Consider the following 23,666-nt stretch of genomic DNA (forward strand, 5'->3'; position numbering starts at 1 on the left):
AGACAAGTTTATATTAAGATACTAATTTTCTTAGTGTTTTGTTTTTTTTTTTCAAACTGGACATAAGCACTTCTTTGGACACAATCTGAATTTCCACTTTCTCTAAAAAAAATTATGCTCAAGAGAAAAATGAACTTGAAATGAGAGGATATTATTTTCCTAATGATGTGCTGAAATTGGCATTTAAGTCGGAACACATATACTTCTTAATTTCTTAAGACTCTTCCAGAGAAGAATAGTTCTAGAAAGCATCTTATTTTTCAGATAAACACATTACAAAAATAAAATACAGAAGATGAAGAGTAAGACACAGATACACACGCCCTTCCTTACTTGCATTCTCAGTGGAAAGTACATTTCTCCTGGCTTTGGTTTAAAGAAACGAACCATCATATAGAAAAACTACCATAGGCCGAAACAGCTAACCAGATACCCACTCTGTCTGGCTCTGCCATGGCCTTCTAGGTGGAAATAATTACAGAGACATGAGAGAGCAGGATGGAAATTCTAGCCTTGTTGCTTGCTTCTCGCCGATTTATCTCTTTCGGTTCAAGACAAAATTTCAAGCATTTTTCTAGAGCCAACCATGTGTAAAATGTTTGGAATGACCTTCCTAAAGTCTACAGAGGAATATATGTTATTTGTGGCATTAAAAATATTAATAGGTCTCTAATAAATTAAAAAAGCATAACTTTCTATAGAAAATATAGAAGCCCACCTGACACTGGGCTTCTTTTTCGGTTCAGTTCAGATATTTAACCCCAGTTTTTGCTGGGTTTTTAACCTCATCTTCAAAAATGCTCAGTAATAGAGATTCCTGGCATTATTTAAGAAAAGATGCGCTTTTTTGGTGAGGATTAAATTAGCTAATATAGGCGAGCACCTGAAGTGTGCCTGGCATATATTCGAGTAGATCTGAGCACTTACTATCCAAACCCCTTCTTTGCCAGAGACCATCCCGTTAATCCTTACAACACCCTTATTTACAGATTAGAAAACGAAGACTCAGAAAGATGAATAAACTGGCCTGCATTTCTGTGTTTGGAACTGGCAGGTCTTCAACACAGTAAGATCTGAATCCCACAATGCTGGACTCCAAAGTCCGACATCCCCCCACTTTTCTAACCACCAATTCTGACAGGGTCCCTAAATGCACCAGCCTCATGGAGAGGAGCCTTGAGCTAGATACTGAGTGAGAGTAACTTCAAAGTATGCAGGTGTGTTGAGACCAGGGGAACAGTCATTTTTAAGATACATATTCTCTGCAAACAAAGAGATTCTGGGACATCCAGGATACTCTCACTGGCATCTCCCGAGACTAAAAAGAGGAGTACTGATGCTCCGTGGTGCCGCAGGGGGCCAGAGCGGAATTGCCCACCATTGGGTGCGCAGTGAAATGAATACATTTTTTTCTTGATTTATCAGTATTCTTTATCAAGCTAGAACACAGCAGACTGATTAGGATTAAATATTTACCTAATCTGTCACTAAAGGAGCTTTTTTTAAAAAGCATACAAATTGGGAGATTGAGCAAGTCACTATCCCAAAGTTTATTCTCAGACTGTGCTCTGCCCCAGAGTGGATGTGGGTGACAATTTTCCGTATAATTTGCACCGAAGAGATGATTCGTCTGGGCAGTCTGCGTCCTCCAAGTACATGTAGATGCCAGAGGTATCGATGATGATCACTCGATCTTGACTTCGTATCATTCACTTCTGGCCTGAAATAATTTTAAGAGATAGCAGATTCATAGTTTCGAATGACCTATATAAATCAGCCACTTGATCTGAAATCACTTCATGACACTCCATTAACTGAATTCCATTTCTCTCAAGGACTGGATGTGACTTGCCTCCTTGTAGCTCTCAAACCAGTTCAAATATTGATCCATGAATAAAATAATAAATCTGAAGACTTAGATGTCCAAAGTATTCTCACCAACACTGTCAATTTTAGCTGCTTCCAGACTTGTTTTTGGACCATATTGTATATTCTTATCACAGTATCTGATTGCCCCTGAGAACTACTAAAGAAGCAATTCAACCACTCTTTCTTTCTAGGAGCACATTTACAAATTGATGAAAAGTGATTCATATCCACGTTTTATAAGATCCAGTGCCTACCAAGAGCTTCTACAGGCAAAGAAAAAGGTATTGGTTCTTTGTGACCTTTTTCGATCTGGTTCTCAGTTGTAATTGTGTGGAGTAGTTCCTTCTGCTGAGCCCAGGGTATTGGACAAATGGTAAGTGAACACACTCTAAGACCTTCCCCAAACCTTTGCATTTTATAAGGGCCATTTAAGGTGTTTTTTTGTTTGTTGATTGCTTATTTTGTTTTGTTTGTTCTGCAGATGTTCATGCTTTACGTTTTTTAGAAGTTTCCATGTTTCATGTTAGTCATCTGTATGTCTAGTTTAAGGAAATAAAAATTCCATTAATGGAAAGGAAAGACAACATCATTAGGTCAAAAACTTGAGGGTTTTCTCTTTCCAGTAAGCTCGTGTGTTCTTGGCCACATACCCCATGACTAAACATAGACTCCTATTTTTCAGATTTTAATTATTTATTTGTCAGAGGGCGAGCAAGCACACAGGTACACAAGCAGGCAGTGGCAGAGAGAGAAGCAGGCTCCCTGCTGAGCAAGGAGCCCGATGCGAGACTCAATCCCAGGAGCCTGGGATCACGACCTGAGCCGAAGGCAGCGGCTTAACCGACTGAGCCACCCAGGCATCCCTAGACTCATATTTTTCAATGATAGTTGTCAGAATGTAGTAATGTTTGCTCCAGAATATTTTATTTATCCTGGGTTACTTAGTATCCCTAGGATAAATTTTACACACCTAAGAAGGTAGCCAAGCACATTTTGGAAGAGCCACAACAGACCTCATTATTCAGTTAATGTTTATAACCAGCATAAACAATAAAGCAGGGTATGGAAAATCTGAATATAAAAATCACTATTTTTTAATGTTAAAATAGTCCATAACTTCTTGAAATTTTGAGATTGAATTGTAATTTTGTGTGATTTATGACTGTCATCTGGGCTAACGGGAGTCTTCAAAGTCCATGGCCTTCACAGCTAGAAGCAGATACCCGGTCTTTGCAGGAGTCCAATACGGCTGCCACTAGCCACATGGGGTTGTTAACATTTAAGTTTAGTTACAAGTACATAAAATTCTAGCCATATTTCAAGTGCTCAATGCCCCAGATTAAGGCTTCTGAATACTGGACAACATAGAATGAAGTTCCCATGTTTGTTTGTTTTTTTTAAGATTTTCTTTATTTTTAAGATTTTCTTTATTTATTTGACAGAGATCACAAGTAGGCAGAGAGGCAGGCAGAGAGAGAGGAGGAAGCAGGCTCCCCGCTGAGCAGAGAGTCCGATGCGGGGCTCGATCCCAGGACCCTGGGATCACGACCTGAGCCGAAGGCAGAGCCTTTAACCCACTGAGCCACCCAGGCGCCCCGAAGTTCCCATCTTTTCACAAAGTTCTGTTGGACAGCAGTGCTCTGCAGAACCCATGTAATCAACAGAAATCTAGTCCTGACAGAAAATCAGGAGGGAATTCGGAGAATATTCCACTAGATTTTCAAATATGTAGGATTTACTCATGTCAGTGTAAAACCTTCACATATCTACTTCATTTAGTGTCATTTTATTTTGCTTGAAACCATACCATTTTGTTTGGACAGGAAGCGCTTTGGTGTTAAAAGTACGAACAAAAACAGAGCCTGTGACCTGTGTCTAGGGTCCTTCCTTGGCAGCTCTCCTACCTTCCTGGTCCCTTGATTTAGAACATGGATTTGCTGTTGCCTCATTTCGTCATCCTTTTTCTGCTCTGTTTTCTTTGCTTTCTTTTTATTTATGTTCCCTATTTCCCTCTGCCCCATCCCCCCACTCATGTAAGTCGGAACACTCAATGGATCGCAGAACATCTTTTGAGAAATTTGCACAGAATGTGGTAAGTTTTATCTTTTTGAGGAATTGCAAATCATTGTCCAATTCAGAAAGTTTCCCAATTTCTAACCCCATCTCTCACCCTGCATCTTTGGATGTAACAAGTTAAGTATTGTCTTTATTCAGATTCAGAACTTTGTGCTTCCTGCTTATCTTTCTGTCCCAGCTCCTTCTAGAGTAAAGCTGTCATCCATGAAAAAAACCACATGTATCAAACTGAGGTTTGGAAAGAAGTGCATATTATAACATATAAAATGAAATTGTTACTTTTTTTGTATTTTTATTCCATGTATCCCTTTCTTAAAGATAGTGCATGCATTTCTACGTGCTCTCTTAGCACTTAGAAGGTAAAGAACGATGAGGGTTCTGTGCTTTCTACTTCTGCAGGGAGAAAATGACCTAATGAGTTGGTACAAATGGTGGTGGGTGACAAGATATACCTCACCAAAGACCCACCAGCATGCTTTATGTTTTAGGAAGGTGTTGAAAACTGTTGCCTAAATCATCCAGGAAACCAGTAGTTTTCCTACCACTGTTTTCTTAGTATCTTGCCATGTGTTTTGGTGATATTTTGGTGATATATTTGTTTGTGGGACTTTTTTTTGTGTGTGTTGTGCCAGTGCCTTTGGAACTTTCCGACGTTGTGTGAGCTCAAACTAAAGCCTTCAACACATTTATTTTTATAGGGCAGAAACATCCCCATTTTCCCATGCCATAAAAACTGTACACCAACACTGAGGGCCAGCACTAACCTGTTATGAAAAGAGGTAGAAAACTCTTGGTTTATACTCAAGTTTGTCTGCATTGTCTGTTGAGTTGTGTGGTTAGCTCCATGCTGCTGTGCGTGTGTATGTTGTGGCTTTTGCTGTGATGGCCAGTTAAGTGGACTTATGTGTGTTGAAATGTAAGCAAATTGGGTTCAACAAAGATGCTGTTTTTGTTCTTAGTTTCCTTCAAGGATCTTTGTGGTGGGGAATGTTAATCAGTTCTATTTATGAATTGCCGGTTGGGACTGGGCACAGGGTATTTGAAAGACTTTACAAAGCAGTGTATACTTTGAACATTCAATGTGATTGCACAAATTAAAGGGCTGGAAAATGAAGGACTCCAGGAATTAATCACTCTATAAACTTCACAAAATTTTGGCTGGCTCTATTGGGATCTCTGACCTTTAAAGTCAAATTTTCCTAAACATGCCTCATAAGTCACCATGGGGAGATAAAGACAATATTTTTAAAAAGCCTCAAGATTTTGCTGGAGAAAGTAGACATAGGCTGTTGCACAGTGCTCTGTGTGATGTTTAAGAATTGTTCCAAATTCATCCTTTTCTAACACAATGCTGACAGAATTTTTTTCTAAAGATTAGAATGGAAATTTCTGTGATCTAATTAAAAATAATAACACAACATAAGGAAGATGAAGGAAGCAAAATGGTGGTCTTTCCTCCAACACCATCCCCAACTCTTAAAATAGTACCACATTATCACATGCTGCAAGCTTTAAGTAGGAATTAAGGGGAAGACAGGCTCAACTATCTACTGCCCTCAGTCCAAATTCATACAGGAAATGACTGCTACATTCCAGACACGTGCTACGTCTCAGGAGTATGTAGAGGGTAGAGACCTTAATTGCTCCGGAGCCCGATGATATAAACAAGATGTTGTGACACACACAAGAAAGATAAACTATTTCTGCTTGGTGCTGGGGTGAGATATGAGCACCCATAGGAAATGTCAGAATTCCCAAAGGAAGTTACATTTAACTGGACATACAGGATTTCATTAGGATGAGAAAGGCTACTGTCCTTTTAAGAAGGCGAGAGAAGGCTGGAATTACTGCAGAAGGGGAAGTTGAGTAACATTCATACATACGCACACAACATACTAAAAAGTTACAATCTTCAGACACAACTGTTCAGGGTTACCTTTTTCCATCCAGGAAAACAAAAAAGTAGTATTTTTCATTGAATACCTTGTTTCTTTGATACTCTAAAAAAGAAAAAAAATGGAATAAGAAAATTAGAAAGGCTCTCCAATTTCCTCAAAAGCATACAATTATATTTATTTTATTAGTCATGAGAACTAAGTCTCTATCCTGAAAACTGTCTATATATAAAAATGAAAATGTATTATACAACATTAAATCTTGGGATGGTAGTTTCTATTTAAAGTTCCTTTTAAGTCTTTCTAGTCTCATTTCTTATTTTCCTTTGGTTCTGTTGTTCCATGTTTATGATTTCTTCTAGGGTCAGCAGGTATGTGAGACATCTTAAGTATTTACACAATAAACTAAACAGGATATCTTTACAGGGTCAATAAAGTGATTCTATCACAAGATGAAGAATAAGCAATTTTATTTTGACCAGGCAGATGTAATGAAGGAAATACGAAGTTTCAATAATCATTTTAAAGGAGTCCTAGTGCTGGTTAGTCTGGTACATACAGGGAGGCTACAGGACAGACTATTCAAGAAAGAAACGGAATAGGGAAAATATAAACAAGTACGGAGACTGTGAAAGGAACTGGGCAAAGTGGGATGACAAGCGCTCCTATTCCTTGGCTCTACACTAGGGACTTTGTGTCAATATCATCCAACCCCGCAAGTTGAATATTATGACACTCCTACTATTATCTGCATTTTATAGGTGAGAAAATGAGAGTCAGAGAAGGTGCATACTTTGCCCAGAATCACAGAGCTATTAAAGGAGCTGACACTGACCCCAAATTTATTTTGTTCCTGAATTCTTCCTTTCTCCGTTGATCACCGTCTTCCTTAATATTCTTCCGACTGGAAGAAGATAAATAAATCCTCCCTCCTCTGACGCGGAGTCCATTTCCAGTTAGTGTCTACTTGTAGAAGCTTATGTCCACGTTCCAGTACAGTTATTTTCATAACCTGGCTTATAAAAATGGCATCCCTGTTTCGTTTCACAAGAGAATCAAAAATACTTTGCTAGACAATTCTTCCCAATTCCACTGAAACTTCTGTTGGTTACGGAGACTAATCAGCTCTTGTCAGCACCTTAGAGAATAATTCTAATAAATAGTCAGCAGTTGCAGGGCATTTTACGTGTTCCAAAGACAGTCATTCCTTTCTGCTTGTTTTGTTTTGTTGTTGCTATTTTACGTACATGACAGTCTTGGGAGATGACGAAGCAGGTGTCGCCAGCCTTTCACAAACGAGCAAATGAAAGAACAGGGAGGGGAGGTCACTTTACCACTATCACCCAGCTGCTGAGAATTAGAACCAGGACTGGAAACAAAGTTTTCTGACTTTAAATCCATCATTCTATTGACTACTCATTTTCCCTTCATTATGCCCAACACTGGAGGGAGCAGAATAACCCATACCCCCATAAGATACCTTCACCTTGCCCTGTTGTCTCAAGACATCTCTTTGCTGTGATCTACTTTTTTATTACTTTGTTTTCCTTGCCATTGGATAAGGCCTTAAAGGCAAGGTCTTTCAAGGTTTACTACGTTGTCTCGTGGCTTTGAATGTTATTAAGTTGATGTCATTCTCTTTGACAAAGTTCATGTGCGGCACTAATTCTAACAGCTATTTTCTTCCTCTATCACCATCACCAAATCTGACACCATTTCTCTAACCACTGGTCTCGTGACATCTGTCTGCCACACAAAACCCCAAGGAGAACAGACCGAAAATAAAAGGAAAAGCGGGAGGAGAATCGAGAATCCACGCCTTCAACCAACATTCATAAACCAACATGCCAACTGTACTACTCACCTCCTCTCCTTAGTTTGTGTGAAGGGGAAATTAAATCAGCCTGGCTCTGGGCTGGAGAAGGAGAAATGGGAAATAGAGAGTGTTCATGTTGAACTCCCAGAAACTCACCTGATATAACCTCTCTTGGGGAAAAAGTTTACTCTTTCTCAGTGAAGCGCAGTGTCTGCAGAGCCTGTAAAAGAGTCAACAGGAAAGATGATCCTGACCATCCCGGTGTCCTGTCTCCACTTCCCTGGTGTGCTAGTGCATTGCGTTTGGAAATTGTGTTCTGGAGATGGCCACAGGTTTCCAGGAGTTGTGGAAACTCTGTGAGAGAGTTTTAACAAAAGCACTGAAATTAATCTTTTGGGATGAAATCTTTATTTAACTCTATAATTAGTTAGTAGGCATATAGATAAGAACAATTGTAAATATAACTCCTACAACTTGCTTGGAGTTAAAGTGTAAAAGATAAAAATACTTAGTTCTTTTAAAATGTTTTCAGTGACATCTATTTTTTTAATACAAATTTTTTTCAAGATTTTAAATTCTAGTTAATGTACAGTGTAATATTGGTTTCAGAAGTAGAAATTAGTGATTCATCACGTACATACAACACCCAGTGCCCATCCTTAATACCCATGCTTAATACCCAACACCCGTCTAGCCCTTCCCCCATCCACCTCCCCTCCATCAACTGTCCGTTTGTTCTCTATAGTTAAGAGTCTCTTACAGTTTGTTTCCCTCTCTTCATTTTGCCTTCCCCTATGTTCATCTGTTTTGTTTCTTAAATTCCACATATACCATATACCATAAAAATCATATACCATATGGTTTTTGTCTTCCTCTGACTTATTTCACTTAGCGTAATACACTCTAGCTCCATCCATGTTGTTGCAAATGGCAAGACTCCATTCTTTTTGATGGCTGAGTAATAGTCCATCATCTTTATCCAATCACCAGTCACTGAATATCTGGGCTCTTTTCTTAATTTTGCTGTTACTGATAATGCTGCTATAGACATCAGGGTGCATGTAGCCCTTTGAATCAGTATTTTTGTATCCTTTGGGTAAATAATTCATGGTGCATTTGTTGGGTCATAGGGTAGGATCCAAAATCTATAAAGAACTTATCAAACTCAATACTCCAAAAATAAATAATCCAGTTAAGAAATGGGCAGAAGACATGAAGAGACATTTCCTCAAGATCATGACCTGAGCCAAAGTTAGATGCTTAACCAACTGAGCTCCCAACTTGCCCTATAACTCTTAAAATTTCTGATTGTGACAGTTTTAAGTTCATTTTTCTACTATTAACTCTTCCAGCAAACTTGGTCCAAAAATGTTCTAGCATAAATGCAGATTTACTGGTGCTGGAAGCTCTACTCTTCCACCTGTATTTCTTCTATTTTACTGGCTAAGTTCTTGTTATCATCAAGTGCGGATTCATACAGCAGCTGTTGATCCTGCCAGCACGTCCTCCTATCTCTAGGTTTTCTGAACCTGCTCTCTACCCGTATCTTCTGCAGAGATGAAAATGGCTCAGTGTGTGGATCCAGGATGCAAGGTGTCTCCTTGATTACCTTCTTTTGTACTATGCTCCTCTACCTGGAGACCTCATGGAAGTCCTTGCCTGCAACAAATGCTACCTGCATTTGTCAGGTCCTCAGAACTCTTTCTGGTTCTACCTTTGTCCACTTTCAGAGCTTGTTGCCCCAGCTAGCCAGTAAGCAGGTCCCTTGCTTGGACCTCAACTTTCCCCTGCCTACTCTGTGCTGCTTTAAGAGAAACTGTGTGATTTACATGAAGTAAGCTAGTGGGAAGCTTGTAGGGAGTTAGTTCTGTTCATTGAATAGTTAACTTTTCCGAGAATGAGCCAATTTAGGTGCACATGTTAATGGCGTCCCAAAAGGAGTTACTTCTGTTAACATCTGTTATGAACTGTAATCTTCCTAATAGTAGTAGCTATGTCAGAATGACTATGGCTATTATGTATGTATTCTAAGATAAGGAGCAAAACAAAGTATCTGGCCTGTAGTAGGCGTTTAATAACTGTATTGTTGTTGTTGGATAAAAGAATCCAATAGTGCTTGGATACATAAGTAGTACTGGGTTATAAACTTGTTACATAGCACTTCCAAGGTGGTTTCCAGCTACTCAGGAAGCTGGCACCTTATAACCACTGGTGCAAACCAAGGCCTCCAGTACATTAAAACAGTACTTCGGGAAATGCTGTTAAACTTCTGTCCTTGGCATATGTACTAGCAACAGGGAAGTTTCCCACTGGGGCCTTTCTACTCATCAGCCTCAAAACATTCCTGAGAAACCTCCAGGGTTGCAGTGGATATTCCCAGACCAAAAACTACTCTACAGTCCACAGCTTATAGAAGTTGAGTGGCAATTTAGGAACTAATGATGCTACTAGGGGAAAATAAAGCTATGTTGTCCAAACGAAATAGGCTACATTTCACACCAATCAATCTATATCATGCTGCAGGGAACCTGAAATTGCTTTCTAAGCTATCACCACAAATAGTTTCAGTAAAACAAGATGAACAGCCATATTTGCCAACAACAAAATGATAAATGAGAGGGGTTTCAGGTCCGTATGAGAAGAAAGAGGAGAAAATGATTCATCCTTGAGTGTTTACCGGTAAGATCTATGGTGGGGAAATCCAGTGACCAGTTTACCTAACATGCTCTAGGAATTTTTTAACACGGATCTCTATGAATATATTTGTAATCTCAAGCCACAAAGCCTACAGAACTCAACCAGAAAAAAATATGCACAAAGTTCTCCTTGAGGTAAATTCCAAATAGCTGTACAGATATCAAATCAAAACGTCCCTTCTCTTAGTTCATAATCCTACCATGATGGAGGTTCCATGAAGATGACCGGCTTCATTAGGAGGGACATTTATGTACATCAAGGACCTCACTAAGTCCATGGAGGTGTCACTGTAACACAACTTCATTAGTATAAACACAACCTAGAAAATGACCTTTTGAATATTCTAAGTTTTGTCTCCACTTCACTGTGGTAGAAATTCATTTCTTATTTTCAATAATCTACTTTTCTGTAACTTCCATATACTGACCCTAGTTCTATCTCCAGAACCAGACAGAATAAAACAAACATTGATCTAGATCTAGACAGCTATTGAATTACTTGAAGATGTGATTATATCCACTCTTCTCAAGTGTTCTTTTTACTTCTTTTAGTTAAAATCTCTAATTCACTATTTTTCTGTGTGGTTCAACTCCCCATACCCCAGATCTCAAAATCACCAGGGACTTCGAAAACACAGATTCCATGACTTCATCCCAAATAAACTGAGTCAGTCATTTTCTCTCCCCCTCTCTCTCTTCTTTTGCTCCCCCCCATTTGCATTTGTTACAAACACATCAGAACAATAATGTTTAAGAACCGTGATCTAGGTAGAAGTATTCTGACCTGACCTCTCCTTATCAGAGATCAGTGGTTCTCACATTTGTCTGCAGCAGGAACACCTGGTAAGACAGATTTCTAGACCTCACACTCATGAGGTTTGAATAGTTTTCTGGTGGGATCCAAGAATTTTCATTTTTAACTAATTCTTAAGTGATACTGTTCCTACTGGCTTTGAGACGACACTCTGAAACCACTGCCCTAGACTAAATGATGCTCTCCTCTCCCCACTGATAGAGGCCAAGGGCACATCAAATGTCACAGCTGAGAGGCTACTCTCCAGTTGTGCCCACATCGTTTTGCAACCACCAGTTGAATTACATGGTTAAGGGTCAACTGTGTTTGTTCCCATGTTCAGTTTATCGTAACTGAATTGATATTAATTACAAAATTTATTTAAATATATTAGCTGCTGAAATTTGAGTATGAAAAGAAAAAAGACACTTCTGTGAACACTAAGCTTAATTACCTGGAGGGGGAGGTACCATGATCATGAAGGTGGTTTTCCCAGGGCGAGGCTTATCCATTGCACTGCAGATGTGCTGACCCCTGCGATTTCCACAACTGCATAATTTGTGGTAGTGGGCGACTGCATTCATGCTTTCCCCTGTTAAGAAAAAAAAAAAAAAAAAGATGCAATAAAGTGAAGATGCCTTAAAAATTGCTACGAAATGAAAGCTGAGTGAGACCTGCATCAGGAAAGTGTATTTAATAATCTCCCGTTCTCCCGTCATCTTAGTTGCTTTCCTCCTCCGTTTGCTCCAGTCTGCCGGCAGTCCTCCAGAACATAACTGAACACAATACTCAAGACGTAACCCTCCCAGCAGAGACTGGGAATACCGTCTTCCAATAGGAACGGAAATAGGAAGAAAGAACAGGTCATGTAACTTTTACAGACCAGCCTGAAAACTGCATGAGTTCCCCCACCCCAGCTCTCAGCAACTGTGTCCAGTTTGATGGGGTAACTGGGTGATGGACACAGGAGGGCATGTGACGTGATGAGCGCTGGGGATTATACAAGACTCATGAATCACCGTACTCTCCCTCTGAAACAAATAATACACTATATGTTAATTGAATTTAAATTTCAAAAATGAAAAAAATTAAAAATGAAACTATAAACCCTTTGAAGGAAGGAACTACATCATGGTTGTATTTCCTTGCTTAATAGAACCTGGACACATAAATTCTCCCCTTATTAGAAGGGAAAAAGAAAAGAGAAGAGACCAAAAAAAAAAAAAAAAAAACACCCCAGACTCTTAAATATAGACAATAAACTGGTGGTTGGGAGAGGGGGGATGGGTGGGGGGATGGGTGATGTAGGTGAAGGGGATTAAGGGTCTTCTTAGTCACGATGAGCTCTGAGTAATGTATAGAATTATTGAATCATTCTATTGTACACCTGAGATTAATAGAACACTGAATTATACTGGAATTTAAAAATTAATTTTTTAGGGCTGCCTGGGTGGCTCAGTGGGTTAAGTCTCTGCCTTCAGCTCAGGTCATGATCTCAGGGTCCTGGGATCGAGTCCCACATCGGGCTCTCTGCTAGGCAGGGAGCCTGCTTCCTCCTCTCTCTCTACTTGTGATCTCTCTGTCAAATAAATAGAATCTTTTAAAAAAAATTAATTTTTTAAATATAGTAATTTGGGGCTTAAACTGCAAAAAACCCCACAAAAACCTTTTTTTTTCATGACTTCAGATGAGATCTCCTCAATCTTGTCTTTTGCTGCTAGAATTTTGGCTTATTTTAATCTAAGTTTGGTTCTTTAGCCTTCTTTTCAGTAAACTCTCTCTTGTGAGTTATAACTTTACATAAGTTTTTAGAGCATTTCTTTGTTACCCAACCTTTTAACCACGATTAACTAATTTTCATTATACATACATCTTATCAGAACTACATCAGTTTAACGGTGAGAATAAATGATTGAAATGCCATAAAGAGCAGAGAGGCAGGGGCGCCTGCATAGCTCAGTCCGTTAAGCCTCTGCACACACTTAAGAATGGTCCGGAGAGGCGCCTGGGTTACTCAGTTAAGTGGCTGCCTTCGGCTCAGGTTATGACCCAGGGCCCTGGGGTGGAGCCCCGTGCCCAGCTCCGGAGGGAGCCTGCGCTCCCCCTCCCCGCTGCCGGTGCGCTCTCGCTCACTCGCTGTCTCTCTCAAAATCTTCAAAAGCAGAGGAAGATGGATTCTACTAGTCCAGTAACTAACACATCTTGAAGACAGCCTGTTTAGTTATGAACTTCACCCTTCTCTGTCTCAGCCGCAGAGGTACCGCGACAGGCCACTACACATCTCACTCCCCAGACCTTTGCTAGAGCAGCCCCTGTCCTCAGTCCGGTACACCCATGAGCGCGTACATGGCAAAGATCTAACCTAGTTTACCTGCGGAAGAACAATATAGAAGAATTCGAAGGACAATATGCCTTTAGAAAAATGAACAGAGCATTTGAACAGTTTTAAAAGAATACAAATAGTCAATAAATACATGTGAGAATTAACAGAAAATCTATCTTCATTAATAGCCAAGTATAATTTAAAAAGCCACAAAATAACTTTCCCTCCAAATAGGTTAGTTTTAATATAATACCTAGTGTGAGAAAAGGGGTAAGGGAATCAGTGACTTCCTACACTGTTAACAGGAATATGAATTGCTAAACAGTATTTTTGAACAAAACTTTACAGAATGTGTCAAAAGTTTCATAGTTCTTCTTACATTTTCAATCAGGATTAAATTATTAGCAGTTGAATTACTAAGAAAACCTCCAGCATACAAGAATATTCACTGCCTCATGTAACTGCCAAGTACAAACCACAGCCGTAACGTCCAACAGTTACACATTATTACAGTTTCTTAAATACATTAAGGTAGATCTACCTGATGTAGTTTTATGCAGCTATTAAAAATTAGATTTTTGAGCAGTGGTTTTCATCTTTTTTTTCTTGCCAACCACATTTGACGTAGTAACGCATATGTGTGTGTGTTTGTATATATATATTGTATTACTGTATAAACTGTATGTGTTTATATGTGTAACTAAAGTAACATTTCAGAAACAGTACATTCCCTTATTATGTGTGATGCACTTTGATATATTCCAAGCTATTCTATAATATTTTTTTTCTTTTTTTTTTTTTTTTAAGATTATTTATTTATTTATTTGACAGAGAGAGATCACAAGTAGGCAGAGAGGCAGAGAGAGAGGGAAGCAGGCTCCCTGCTGAGCAGAGAGCCCGATGCGGGACTCGATCCCAGGACTCTGAGATCATGACCCGAGCCAAAGGCAGCGGCTTAACCCACTTAGCCACCCAGGCGCCCCTACTTAGTTTTTTTCATAGTGTTGGTAGCATCTATCTAAATTGATCTCCTTACCCACTAATGCAGTGAACTTGAACAAAACATTATTTTAGAAAAAAACATATAACTTGATTAATCAAAATATAATCACTTTAATTGTGTTACTCATAATAAACCAATACTGTGCACAGTATAATTTGTTTTGTAAAAAAATTAAAACATTTTTATAAAAAGGAATGATGAGATATTAGTATGTAAATAACTATATTCAAGTAACATTTATCCTTTATATTTTTCTATGTTTTCCTCATTTTTCTAATGGATATACACTATTTTAGGAAAATATCTTAAACTGAGGAAATAAAGTATTTGGCTTTAATTATTCTTTCTCAGTCCAAACAGGTAGCTAGTAATAGATACGTAAATGTAAATATGTTCATAAACCCTCTCTTTTTAGTACATAATAATAGATTTTTTTTTAGTCCTCCACATTATATATACCAGCTCCCAAACTGGCTATAGAGTCCTTTCTTTCTTCTTTCCCTCCTCCTTTCCTTCCTTCCTCTCAGCAATTTGAGCTTATCTTTAACTCTGTAGGAACAGACACTCTCCATATTTTGTTAGAATTCTTCAATGTTCAGTAAACTCACCTGCGAGTTTACCCAGGAGAATTGGCTTCACTTCAAGCAGGGAAGAGCTCTCCAGTATAGGAGTTAAACAGGCCCAGGTTCTGTCAGTCAGTATTTAGGGTGTGCCCAGTGTTCCCCATATCTCACTCCACTATGTCTCTCCTCCATTAAGTCAAAAGTTAACCTAAGACATTTGAGTCTCATTTCCTTAGTTTCTAGAAGCTTGTTTTTAAAAATACAATAGCAGCCCAGGAGCTCAACTCATGCAAGGAGTGGAGTATGTCCCAGGGGGATTCTGTAATGTTAATATTGTTTAACAATTTTTGATTGTTTCGCCAAGCCAGCTGATTTGATGACTCAGATGGCTTGTAAATGTGCTAGCTCTGATTCTATGGGCAAGACAGCCCAGAGAGGGACTTCCCAGAGGAGTTTAGCGGGCAGTGAGAAGGCTCTAGAAAGAACTTGGATAAGAAGGTCATCTTTGAAAAGTGGGTAGAATCTGAACAGGCATCTACCACCATGGGGAGAGGACCCAAGCTGATAGACTATCAGGTGCAAAGGCCAGCCACAGAACATTTTGTAGGTTGATGAAAGGCAGTTTGAAAGGCCAGGAAAGCCAGATTATGAAGGATTTTGGAATCCAGGCAAAGGCAATGGTATTTGGAAGTGAAACAGGGCATTTTTCCAACACGAGAGTCAAAGAACAGACAGTATCCTTAAGTCCATTGTCTCTAATTGCACACCCGGTCTCTAGTCCAACAGTATCACATTATCTCCAAGCCATCAGCTTCTTACCATGTAGCAGTGGGGCTGGGGGTCCGACAGCTGGGTCACGTGTACCAACAGACACTCAGATGGCAAGACTTGAACTTTCTTCTTCTCAGTCCCTCACTATGGCCTCCAGAGCCTACAAGACATTCTAGAATGTACTTCTGAGTCTACAGCAACACATAACAGAGACAAGGAGGCAATGGCAGGAAACATACAAGTTGGAATTTAAGAGAAAGCAAGAGTCAAGAGGTTACCTTTTTTTTTTTTTTTTTAATCCAAAAGAAGCTGATAATCCCCTACTTTTCTCTTTAAGCTCTTCCATGGCGATCTTCCAAACAGCCTATCCCTTCATTTCTTCTCAGTCTGTTTGGTGTCCTGTTGGTCAGGAAAGACTGCTGTGTGTTTTTACAACAGTGATAAAACAAGTGACTTAGCCACCCAAGCAAGTGTGGCTTCTCTCTTTATGGATTAGTGTCTTCCAGAACGGAAGATGGAGACTGGCCTCCATCTCCCTAGTGCCCAGGCTCTCAGACTGGAGCTACGAGCCTGGCTTTCATGTCCATTTCTACCAACTCACAGTTCTTATTGTCAACTTCTGTTACTACTTTAAGAACAAGAAAGATTAAAAAAAAAAAAATCAGGTAAAAATTTTAACTACTGGTAGTTACCTCAGAAGAGCTAAGAACAAACACTAAGACTCATTCTGACCTTTTGGCGGGGAGAGGAGGCGGATATTTTCCTCACCACAACAGCATCTCTGGAGCATGTGAGGTGAGGTGTTACTGTGAGGGACCGGAAAACTGCTTGTTTATATGATTTTATGTGACAACTATATTGTAGATTAGGTAGGTGCTCTCCATATTCACTTAGACACCAGCAAAATCTGAGCTGTATTTTTGTCCTGAAATGGATTATGTACTTATTTTTTTTAGTTTTTTGCCCATTAACTATTACAAAATCTCCTAGGATACTGAACTTCTGTTTTGAGTTCCTGTCTTTGTCTTTCTCTGTGGATTGCTGTCTCCAGTGCAGTCCTTTTTCTTTAGAATCTGACAAGAAAGGGTATAAATGACATAACACATGTATCAGGATTTGGCTAAACATATTATTTGTACAGAATTCAGTTGTAAGCAGGTTTCCAGAATTAAGATTTTAAAACTTAACTGTAAAAATTTCTCAGATTCATCAACTTGGAAAAATTATGAAAAGTTAATTGCCCGATTTAATACAGCCTCTGAGGAACTGCACTGAAAAGGATTTATAGAAGAGGAGATGTGTAAATACATCCTTTCCTACCTATAAGAAAAGATCAATGTTCTTTTTAAGATTTTCCAATAGAGTGAGCAACCATATTTCCTTGTGCACTAGAATAGTGCCTGTTTTCTTCCAGTTTTTGAATAAGGCAGGATTTTCAGAGGCTTACAGGTAGAGCCCAATCATCTAGATCTTCAAATTCACGTGACTCTTTGGGCACCCAAGGTATTTACTTTGATCCCAGACTGGGGCATGGAACTTTTTTTTAACTGTTAGTTGTACCCAAATTTGCCTCAATACACATGACAAATATCCTTATTACATATTTGGTAAGACCATATCACACCAAGTGTTTCATCGTGTGGCTGTTTCCCATTTCTGTTCATCTGTTTTCCTATTATCACAAATCCCCAGGTTGACTGTAAGCCCGTGTTCTACTGTTTTCTGGGAATGAGTATTCTATGAACAGCCTGTCAAGCTAACCTGCACCTCACCTCCTTTTTAATGAAACTCCTACCAGGCCAACTACTAATAGCTTCAAGGATGTTGCAAAAGTCTATAGAAAGAGAGCCAGATTAATACATTTGTTAAATTTACAAAGATGACAGTAATTTTCACAGTCCAAATAAAAAATGATTATATAGAGAGTTTCAAATGACTTTCTATTCCAATGTGACTATTTCATTCTTCCCAGTAGTTTTAAACAAATCACACTAATCTGTAGTTTTAAAAGTAACAATTTACATTAGCATCTTTCCCTCCTCTGCCATACAAGCATTCACTCTTGTTCCTCAAGCAATATGACATTTTCTCCATCCCACATATGGCATTAGAAACAGCCCTTTTTAAAAATACATTATTCAGCCTCAGAACAAATATATATAAACTCATGTACACACGTATTAATAGCACAAGAAATGAATACCGTAGTAAATGTAGGCGATCGTGTGGTCTTCAGGTACAGAAAGGTAGCTTTTAGATTCCAACATTATTTAAGCAATCTATGGCCCAGGTTTGGGATGGAAAAGCAGTATAATTTTAGATTCCAATTCATTAGCAACTTTATGCCCTTGTAGAGTCAGAATAGACTTCGGGTGTCAGTGTCCTAATGAGAAAGCATTTAACAATAAAAACAGTAATGTAACTATATAACGAGAGCCATCATAAACTTAGTACATAGAATGTCCCAGGAACAGTTCTAAGCAATTTAGTTTCCTTGTTCTTTAGAAAAAGCTTTTCAGTAGGTTCTGTGATTATCCCCCTGTCACGGATACACAAACAGGCACAGAAGGGACGGCAAGAAGGAGCCAAACACACCTCGTTCGTAAGGCCCACAGACAACAGAAAGTTGGGTATCTCGTAACGAACTGCTTTTTCTTTTCTTTTTTTCCTTCCCAAAAGTGACTAAAGCATAGCCAGTGGGAAGGCATCTTCTACTCTTAGTTGCCAGATGCTAAGTTTTGAACCCTTTTCCCCAACTAAAAGAAAAGGGTGCTTGATTTTCCATTGCTCCATGTCAGCCACAAGGCCCTTGTCAGCCACTGTAAAGTGTGTAAAGAAAGCTTGATTTTGAAATTATTGATCATTTCTTAAGCATATTGCTCTTTTCCCAAAATATGACGAGTGATAATTTCTCTCCCAATACAACACTGCCTTTTATCAAACTCTGATCCATATTAGGTAGTAGATCAAGACTACTGTTACGAGTAAATTCCTTACTAAAGTATATTTCTCAAAAAATCTTTTGACTTTACATTATTTTATACTCTGAAAAAGACAAATTCCATTCAAATAAGTGGACCATCTTATTTTTATTACTAGAACATATAAAATGGATGAAACAGAAAGCACCAGTTGACAATCTGCAGCTCTGATAGAAATTTAAAACTTTCTCTCTCTAGAGTACTAGTATTAACAGGGACAGTGTTGGCTTTCAAGATTTCAGAAAAGTGAGTTATGTACTCTAGGTATTAACACAATATATGGAATCAGAACATATGGGATGTTTATGGGGTTGGGGTTGAGGTTGGAGGAAATGAGGTGGAAAAAGATAGGGAGATGTCTGGTTTGAAGTAGGGAGCCAAAAGATTATCTGTAGATGTACAATTGGCATCTTCTTCTCCATTACCATATAGGATGGGGGACAGACTCAGTGTTGAGTTTCTACCAATTACACCTTTAATAATGAATTTTGTTTAATTAAATCATATCCTCTGCATATGTAGATATTTAAAAACATGACACTAATTCCAGCAATTGAACGAGAATGCATTCACATTGCTACCTTTCAGAGCAGTTTACTAAGGTTTGTTTCAACATGTTTATAACCAGTTGCAAATGTAGGTGTTGCATCATTGCTAAGCCTTGATGAAATGTTTATGGACATGTTTTATTATTTGCTAATCTGTGCTGTGAACCCATCAGTCTGTTTGCAGGGGGAGGAAGTGGGTCGAGGGGTGGGAGGGTGGGAGGAGGGGCAGATCATTTTGTTTGATGTGTTGGTGGAGGGAGGAAATTTGAGCTAAGATGTACCTAAAGGGTTCTGTTTTGACCCATGCACAAAAATCAGCTGCATTAAATAAATGCTACTCATAGGTTTTCAGTGATCATACTGTTTTTTTTTTCCTGTGTTTTATATTTTTTTCTCAGGGGAAATCTCTCACGTCAAAGAGGTTAACAAGCCTCGTTCAGTCTTACTAGAAGGATCACCTTGTAGCATGGAAGAGACTGGAGTCACTGCATATACTTTGTAGCTCTTTGTTGTTACCTGGAGCAGAGGACATTAGACCAAGATGTTGCATGAGAAAAGGACCTGAATTGTTCTCTTTGTGTACATTAAGGCATTGCCATTTCAAGTGACTCTACCATCTCGATGCCTCCATTTCAAAATGTTGACTGCTTACTTTCTCCTTGTACTGCGCTGGGTCTGTGTCTTTTCCTTTTTAACAAGTTCAAGTGAAGTAAACCTTTTTTTCCCCCTTTCTCTTTCTCTTAAAGCTTCTGCTAGACACACAGTTCACTAAAAATTCACTCAAACACTGGAAGAATTGTAAAAGAAAAAACATATATCAATAAATATACATATGGCTTCACATTTATTAAACAATAAATTAGCAAAGAAAGTTTCATTTCACCAACGTGTTCACAGTCAGAAACAAGCTCCTGTCTTTGTCTGTTGTCTGTACATTCTCGGTTAATGTTTCTTGCATTTATTTTTATACCATATTTAAATAAGAAACTCCTTTTACTCCAAATGTATTAAAGTTGATCCCTTCTCTGTAAATTTGTGTATGTTTATATTGTTGTTTTATCTTTCATTAAAAGATGCAGAATCTCGTTGTTTTTGTAACTTTTGACTTCTGCGTGCTGACAAAAACAGAAACAAAGCAAACCAACAACAACAACAACAACAAACACTGAGAAGCATCCACAGATGTAGACTTGGAACCTGAAGTTATCGCCGGTGTGTTTATTTCAGGGCTTCAAACAAGCTTAGACGGCACAGGAGTCAGGAGCTGACAGAGACGGTTTCATCCCGGGACTAACCCAGCACCAGGCAGAGGCTTCCTCTCCCGATCGAGAGCAGCACAAACGGGCCCTGCACATTTTCAGAGCTATTTCCCAGGCCTTTCAGCCTCATTATGAATATGCAGCTCTAGGTTTTGCTAATGTCTATTTCTATGAGAATTGGGTTTTGAGTGTGACTTCCCCACTCGGGAACTTCTTTAAAGTGTAATTCTAGACGTGCCCTAAATCAGTGACTTTTTAACACTTTGGTGGTTACTAATCCTTTTGAGAACACAATGGTAATTAGTGATCTTCAGTAAGTACCTGCCGCAGCTGTACGGGCTGTACCTGCCCGCGAAATCCTCACATTCCGTCCTCACAGGAGTCCTAGAAGATTAGTTCTGCAATTTTGAGAATATTAAAGCAGAGAGAGGTTTAGTAACCTATTCAAAGTCACAAAGCCATATAGTGAGCTGGTGGACAAATTCAGGCAGTCCTACTGCAGAACCCACTATACTGCACCAGTCCACTATACCACACAACTTCTTTTGGTAAAATTTAAATGAAAATCCATATACACTCTCACATAGGAACATTTGCAGTGAAATCTTAGGGCATTCACAGGATATCCTCTGAAACTCATCCACAGACCACAGATAAGAAACTTGACTCCCTTTAAGAGTTGGGTCAGTGGCATCAAAGGTCACACTGTGGGGAGATGGGCTGAACTTGTTTACTTTTGCATCCACACAGACACTGCAGACTCTGGATACTTAAAAAAGAGAAAAGTAGTTACTGTAATTAAATATAATTATGAATTCCTATTGGTAAATTTAAATTCTGGAAAAAAAAAAAAAACCAACATCAGTGAGAAATTACTTGTGAGTCTGTGAGCCAGTGTATAGAACTGTCATAAAATCGGAGAGACATGATAGGAGAAATTTATATATGGACAATAATCAGAACACTGGAATTACTTTAAGATTTTTAAAAGATTTAATTATATGCCCTATGACTTTTGAAAAGGAATATGTCAAGTTCATGCACGTAAATCTAGACACATAGATGTTCTCCCTTGGAAACAATTCAGGACAGCCTTGGGCAGATTAGCTGATACATAATGAAACATTATTGGAAAGCGAGCAATGACCCATTAGAAGAATATGATTAGACAATGAACCCTGCACAAACAGGACTGGTTATTTCGGAGGCTATCTCTTACAAACTGTCATTCCTTAAGCACAAACTTTTAAATCACAAATTTATACAGAGATAAAAAATGTAAGAATGGCAAGAGGACAGAAAAGAGAAACACCCAGGCAAGTATCCCCAAGACAGGAGCCCCTAGTAAACATGTGAGTCAGTTTGAGTTCAAGGACATAAAACCTTTAAATAGCCTAATGACTCCATTTAACATAGTTTAGACGAGGCTCAGGATACAAAATTGTGTATCTTAGAAACGTACAGAAGAATGTTGGAGTTTGTGCAGTTCGCTCAAATAAGCACATGGCAACTGTCTCCCACCCCATTCTGGGACAATGTGATCCATAAGGCACAGAAGAAAACGCTCTCAAGTTTCTAATGAATAAAATGGTTTTTTAAGAAGCCTTTTTCTACCTTACCGCAACTTAAAAAGCTACCCACAAAGAGGGGACCCGGAGTTTCCACACTCAGTTGCAAAACTACTTAATTCATCCTCTAAATTGCATTGGCCCGATTGTTCCCTTTGCAATGTTTACAGTATTTTCTGTGGATTGACAGTGGATTTTCTGCTTCAGTAAGAGTGACAGAAGTATGGTCAGCAACTCTACCCCTGTCAGGTGCCAGGGAAATAAATGAAGGGGAAAATGGCTCCCTTTTCATGACAAGTGTGTGACTAGATGTTGCTACTCAGGACTCGCACACGGGGCCCCCTCATTCTGCCGGCTGAGTGCTCACTTCTCTTTATAGACGTATGATGGTTTGTGAGTAATTTTTGTCTATGTGGAAAGCAAGTCTTAGCTACTAGCATAAATTTAGTCCAGGTACATGCACTGATTGTCTCCACACATAGGGTTTGTGTGTTCTTGATTACACACCCGAAAGAACACACGGAAACAGCCAATGACTTCACTGTTGCCCATTACGTCTCTTCGCATATTCTAACACCCTCTAAAACGTCAACAGGAGGTGACCCACCCATCTTCTAAGCCATCTTAAAATAGATAGTGAGGAATTTCATGAATGTAAAGGATGGAGAAAGATCTAAATCCGATCTCACACAAACATATCCTATATATTGTGTACAACCATTTTTTGTATCTTTTTATCTAGAATTTTGAACTCGAAATTTACCTTTAAAAAGATGTCAAATGATGTATCAAACATAAGATATCATTATTTAATTATCAGTTTAAGACAGAAACTGTTGTGTATGTCCTTGAATACCTGGAGAAGTTTCCTTTTTTTTTTTTTTTGCATTTTATTTTATTTCTTTTCAGTGTTCCAGCATTCATTGCTTATGCACCACACCCAGTGCTCCATGTAGTACACGCCTCCATAATTTCCTACGGCTGAAATGTAGCGCATCTGCAACTTCATCTTTACAAAGGTCCTCCGCTGCTGGGTAGACACAAGTGCTTCTTGATTAATAAACTGATTCATAAATCTTGATGTCTTTATTAAGTTATGAGACCTCAATCATTTCAACTTATTAGGAAATCAAATATATTGGAGTGTGTTATCTTTTTTAAAGGCTAATAATATCTAACTCCAGTACTGGTTGGAAGGATGAAGACAATGCATCTAAATTACCAAGTACAGAATTAGGTACATAATAAGAAGTCAAAAAATATTATCTACCTTAATCTCCTCCCTTTATTTTCCTCCAAAAGGTCATTTTTCTCAAAGATAAAAAGATAAAAGACACGTTCAAACACCATTCTTAGCTTGAGTGGAATCATTTGGTTTGAAGTTCAGAAGGCCAAAGCCAAGTGATGAATCGGGATACCAGAGGGCAAAGGCCTGGAGAGAAGTCAAGTGTGTTGGTGGGTTTGTCACCAACCCTGTGGAGCCAATAAAGCATTGGTACCAAAAC

At 38.8% G+C, this 23,666-nt stretch overlaps 1 protein-coding gene and 1 pseudogene across 2 annotated transcripts in view; both read left to right on the forward strand.

Moving 5' to 3' along the window:
* Positions 1-20,419, forward strand: part of RGS7 (regulator of G protein signaling 7) — a 492,581-nt gene extending 472,162 nt beyond the window's left edge. The window contains exons 16-18 of one of the 2 annotated variants that reach the window (XM_032862938.1): positions 2,061-2,150; positions 4,644-4,724; positions 19,733-20,419. In XM_032862938.1, the coding sequence (XP_032718829.1) occupies positions 2,061-2,150; positions 4,644-4,718 (165 nt within the window). In that variant the 3' untranslated portion in view covers positions 4,719-4,724; positions 19,733-20,419. The remainder of the gene's footprint in view (positions 1-2,060; positions 2,151-4,643; positions 4,725-19,732) is intronic. The other variant, XM_032862939.1, reaches the window with a different exon arrangement.
* LOC116870893 lies at positions 11,592-11,740 on the forward strand (annotated as a pseudogene).
* Positions 20,420-23,666: the final 3,247 nt, after the last annotated feature.

This window comes from Lontra canadensis, unplaced genomic scaffold (genome assembly GCF_010015895.1).
Source record: "Lontra canadensis isolate GAN:19392208 unplaced genomic scaffold, GSC_riverotter_1.0 scaffold24, whole genome shotgun sequence".
NCBI classification, from domain to species: Eukaryota; Metazoa; Chordata; class Mammalia; order Carnivora; family Mustelidae; genus Lontra; species Lontra canadensis.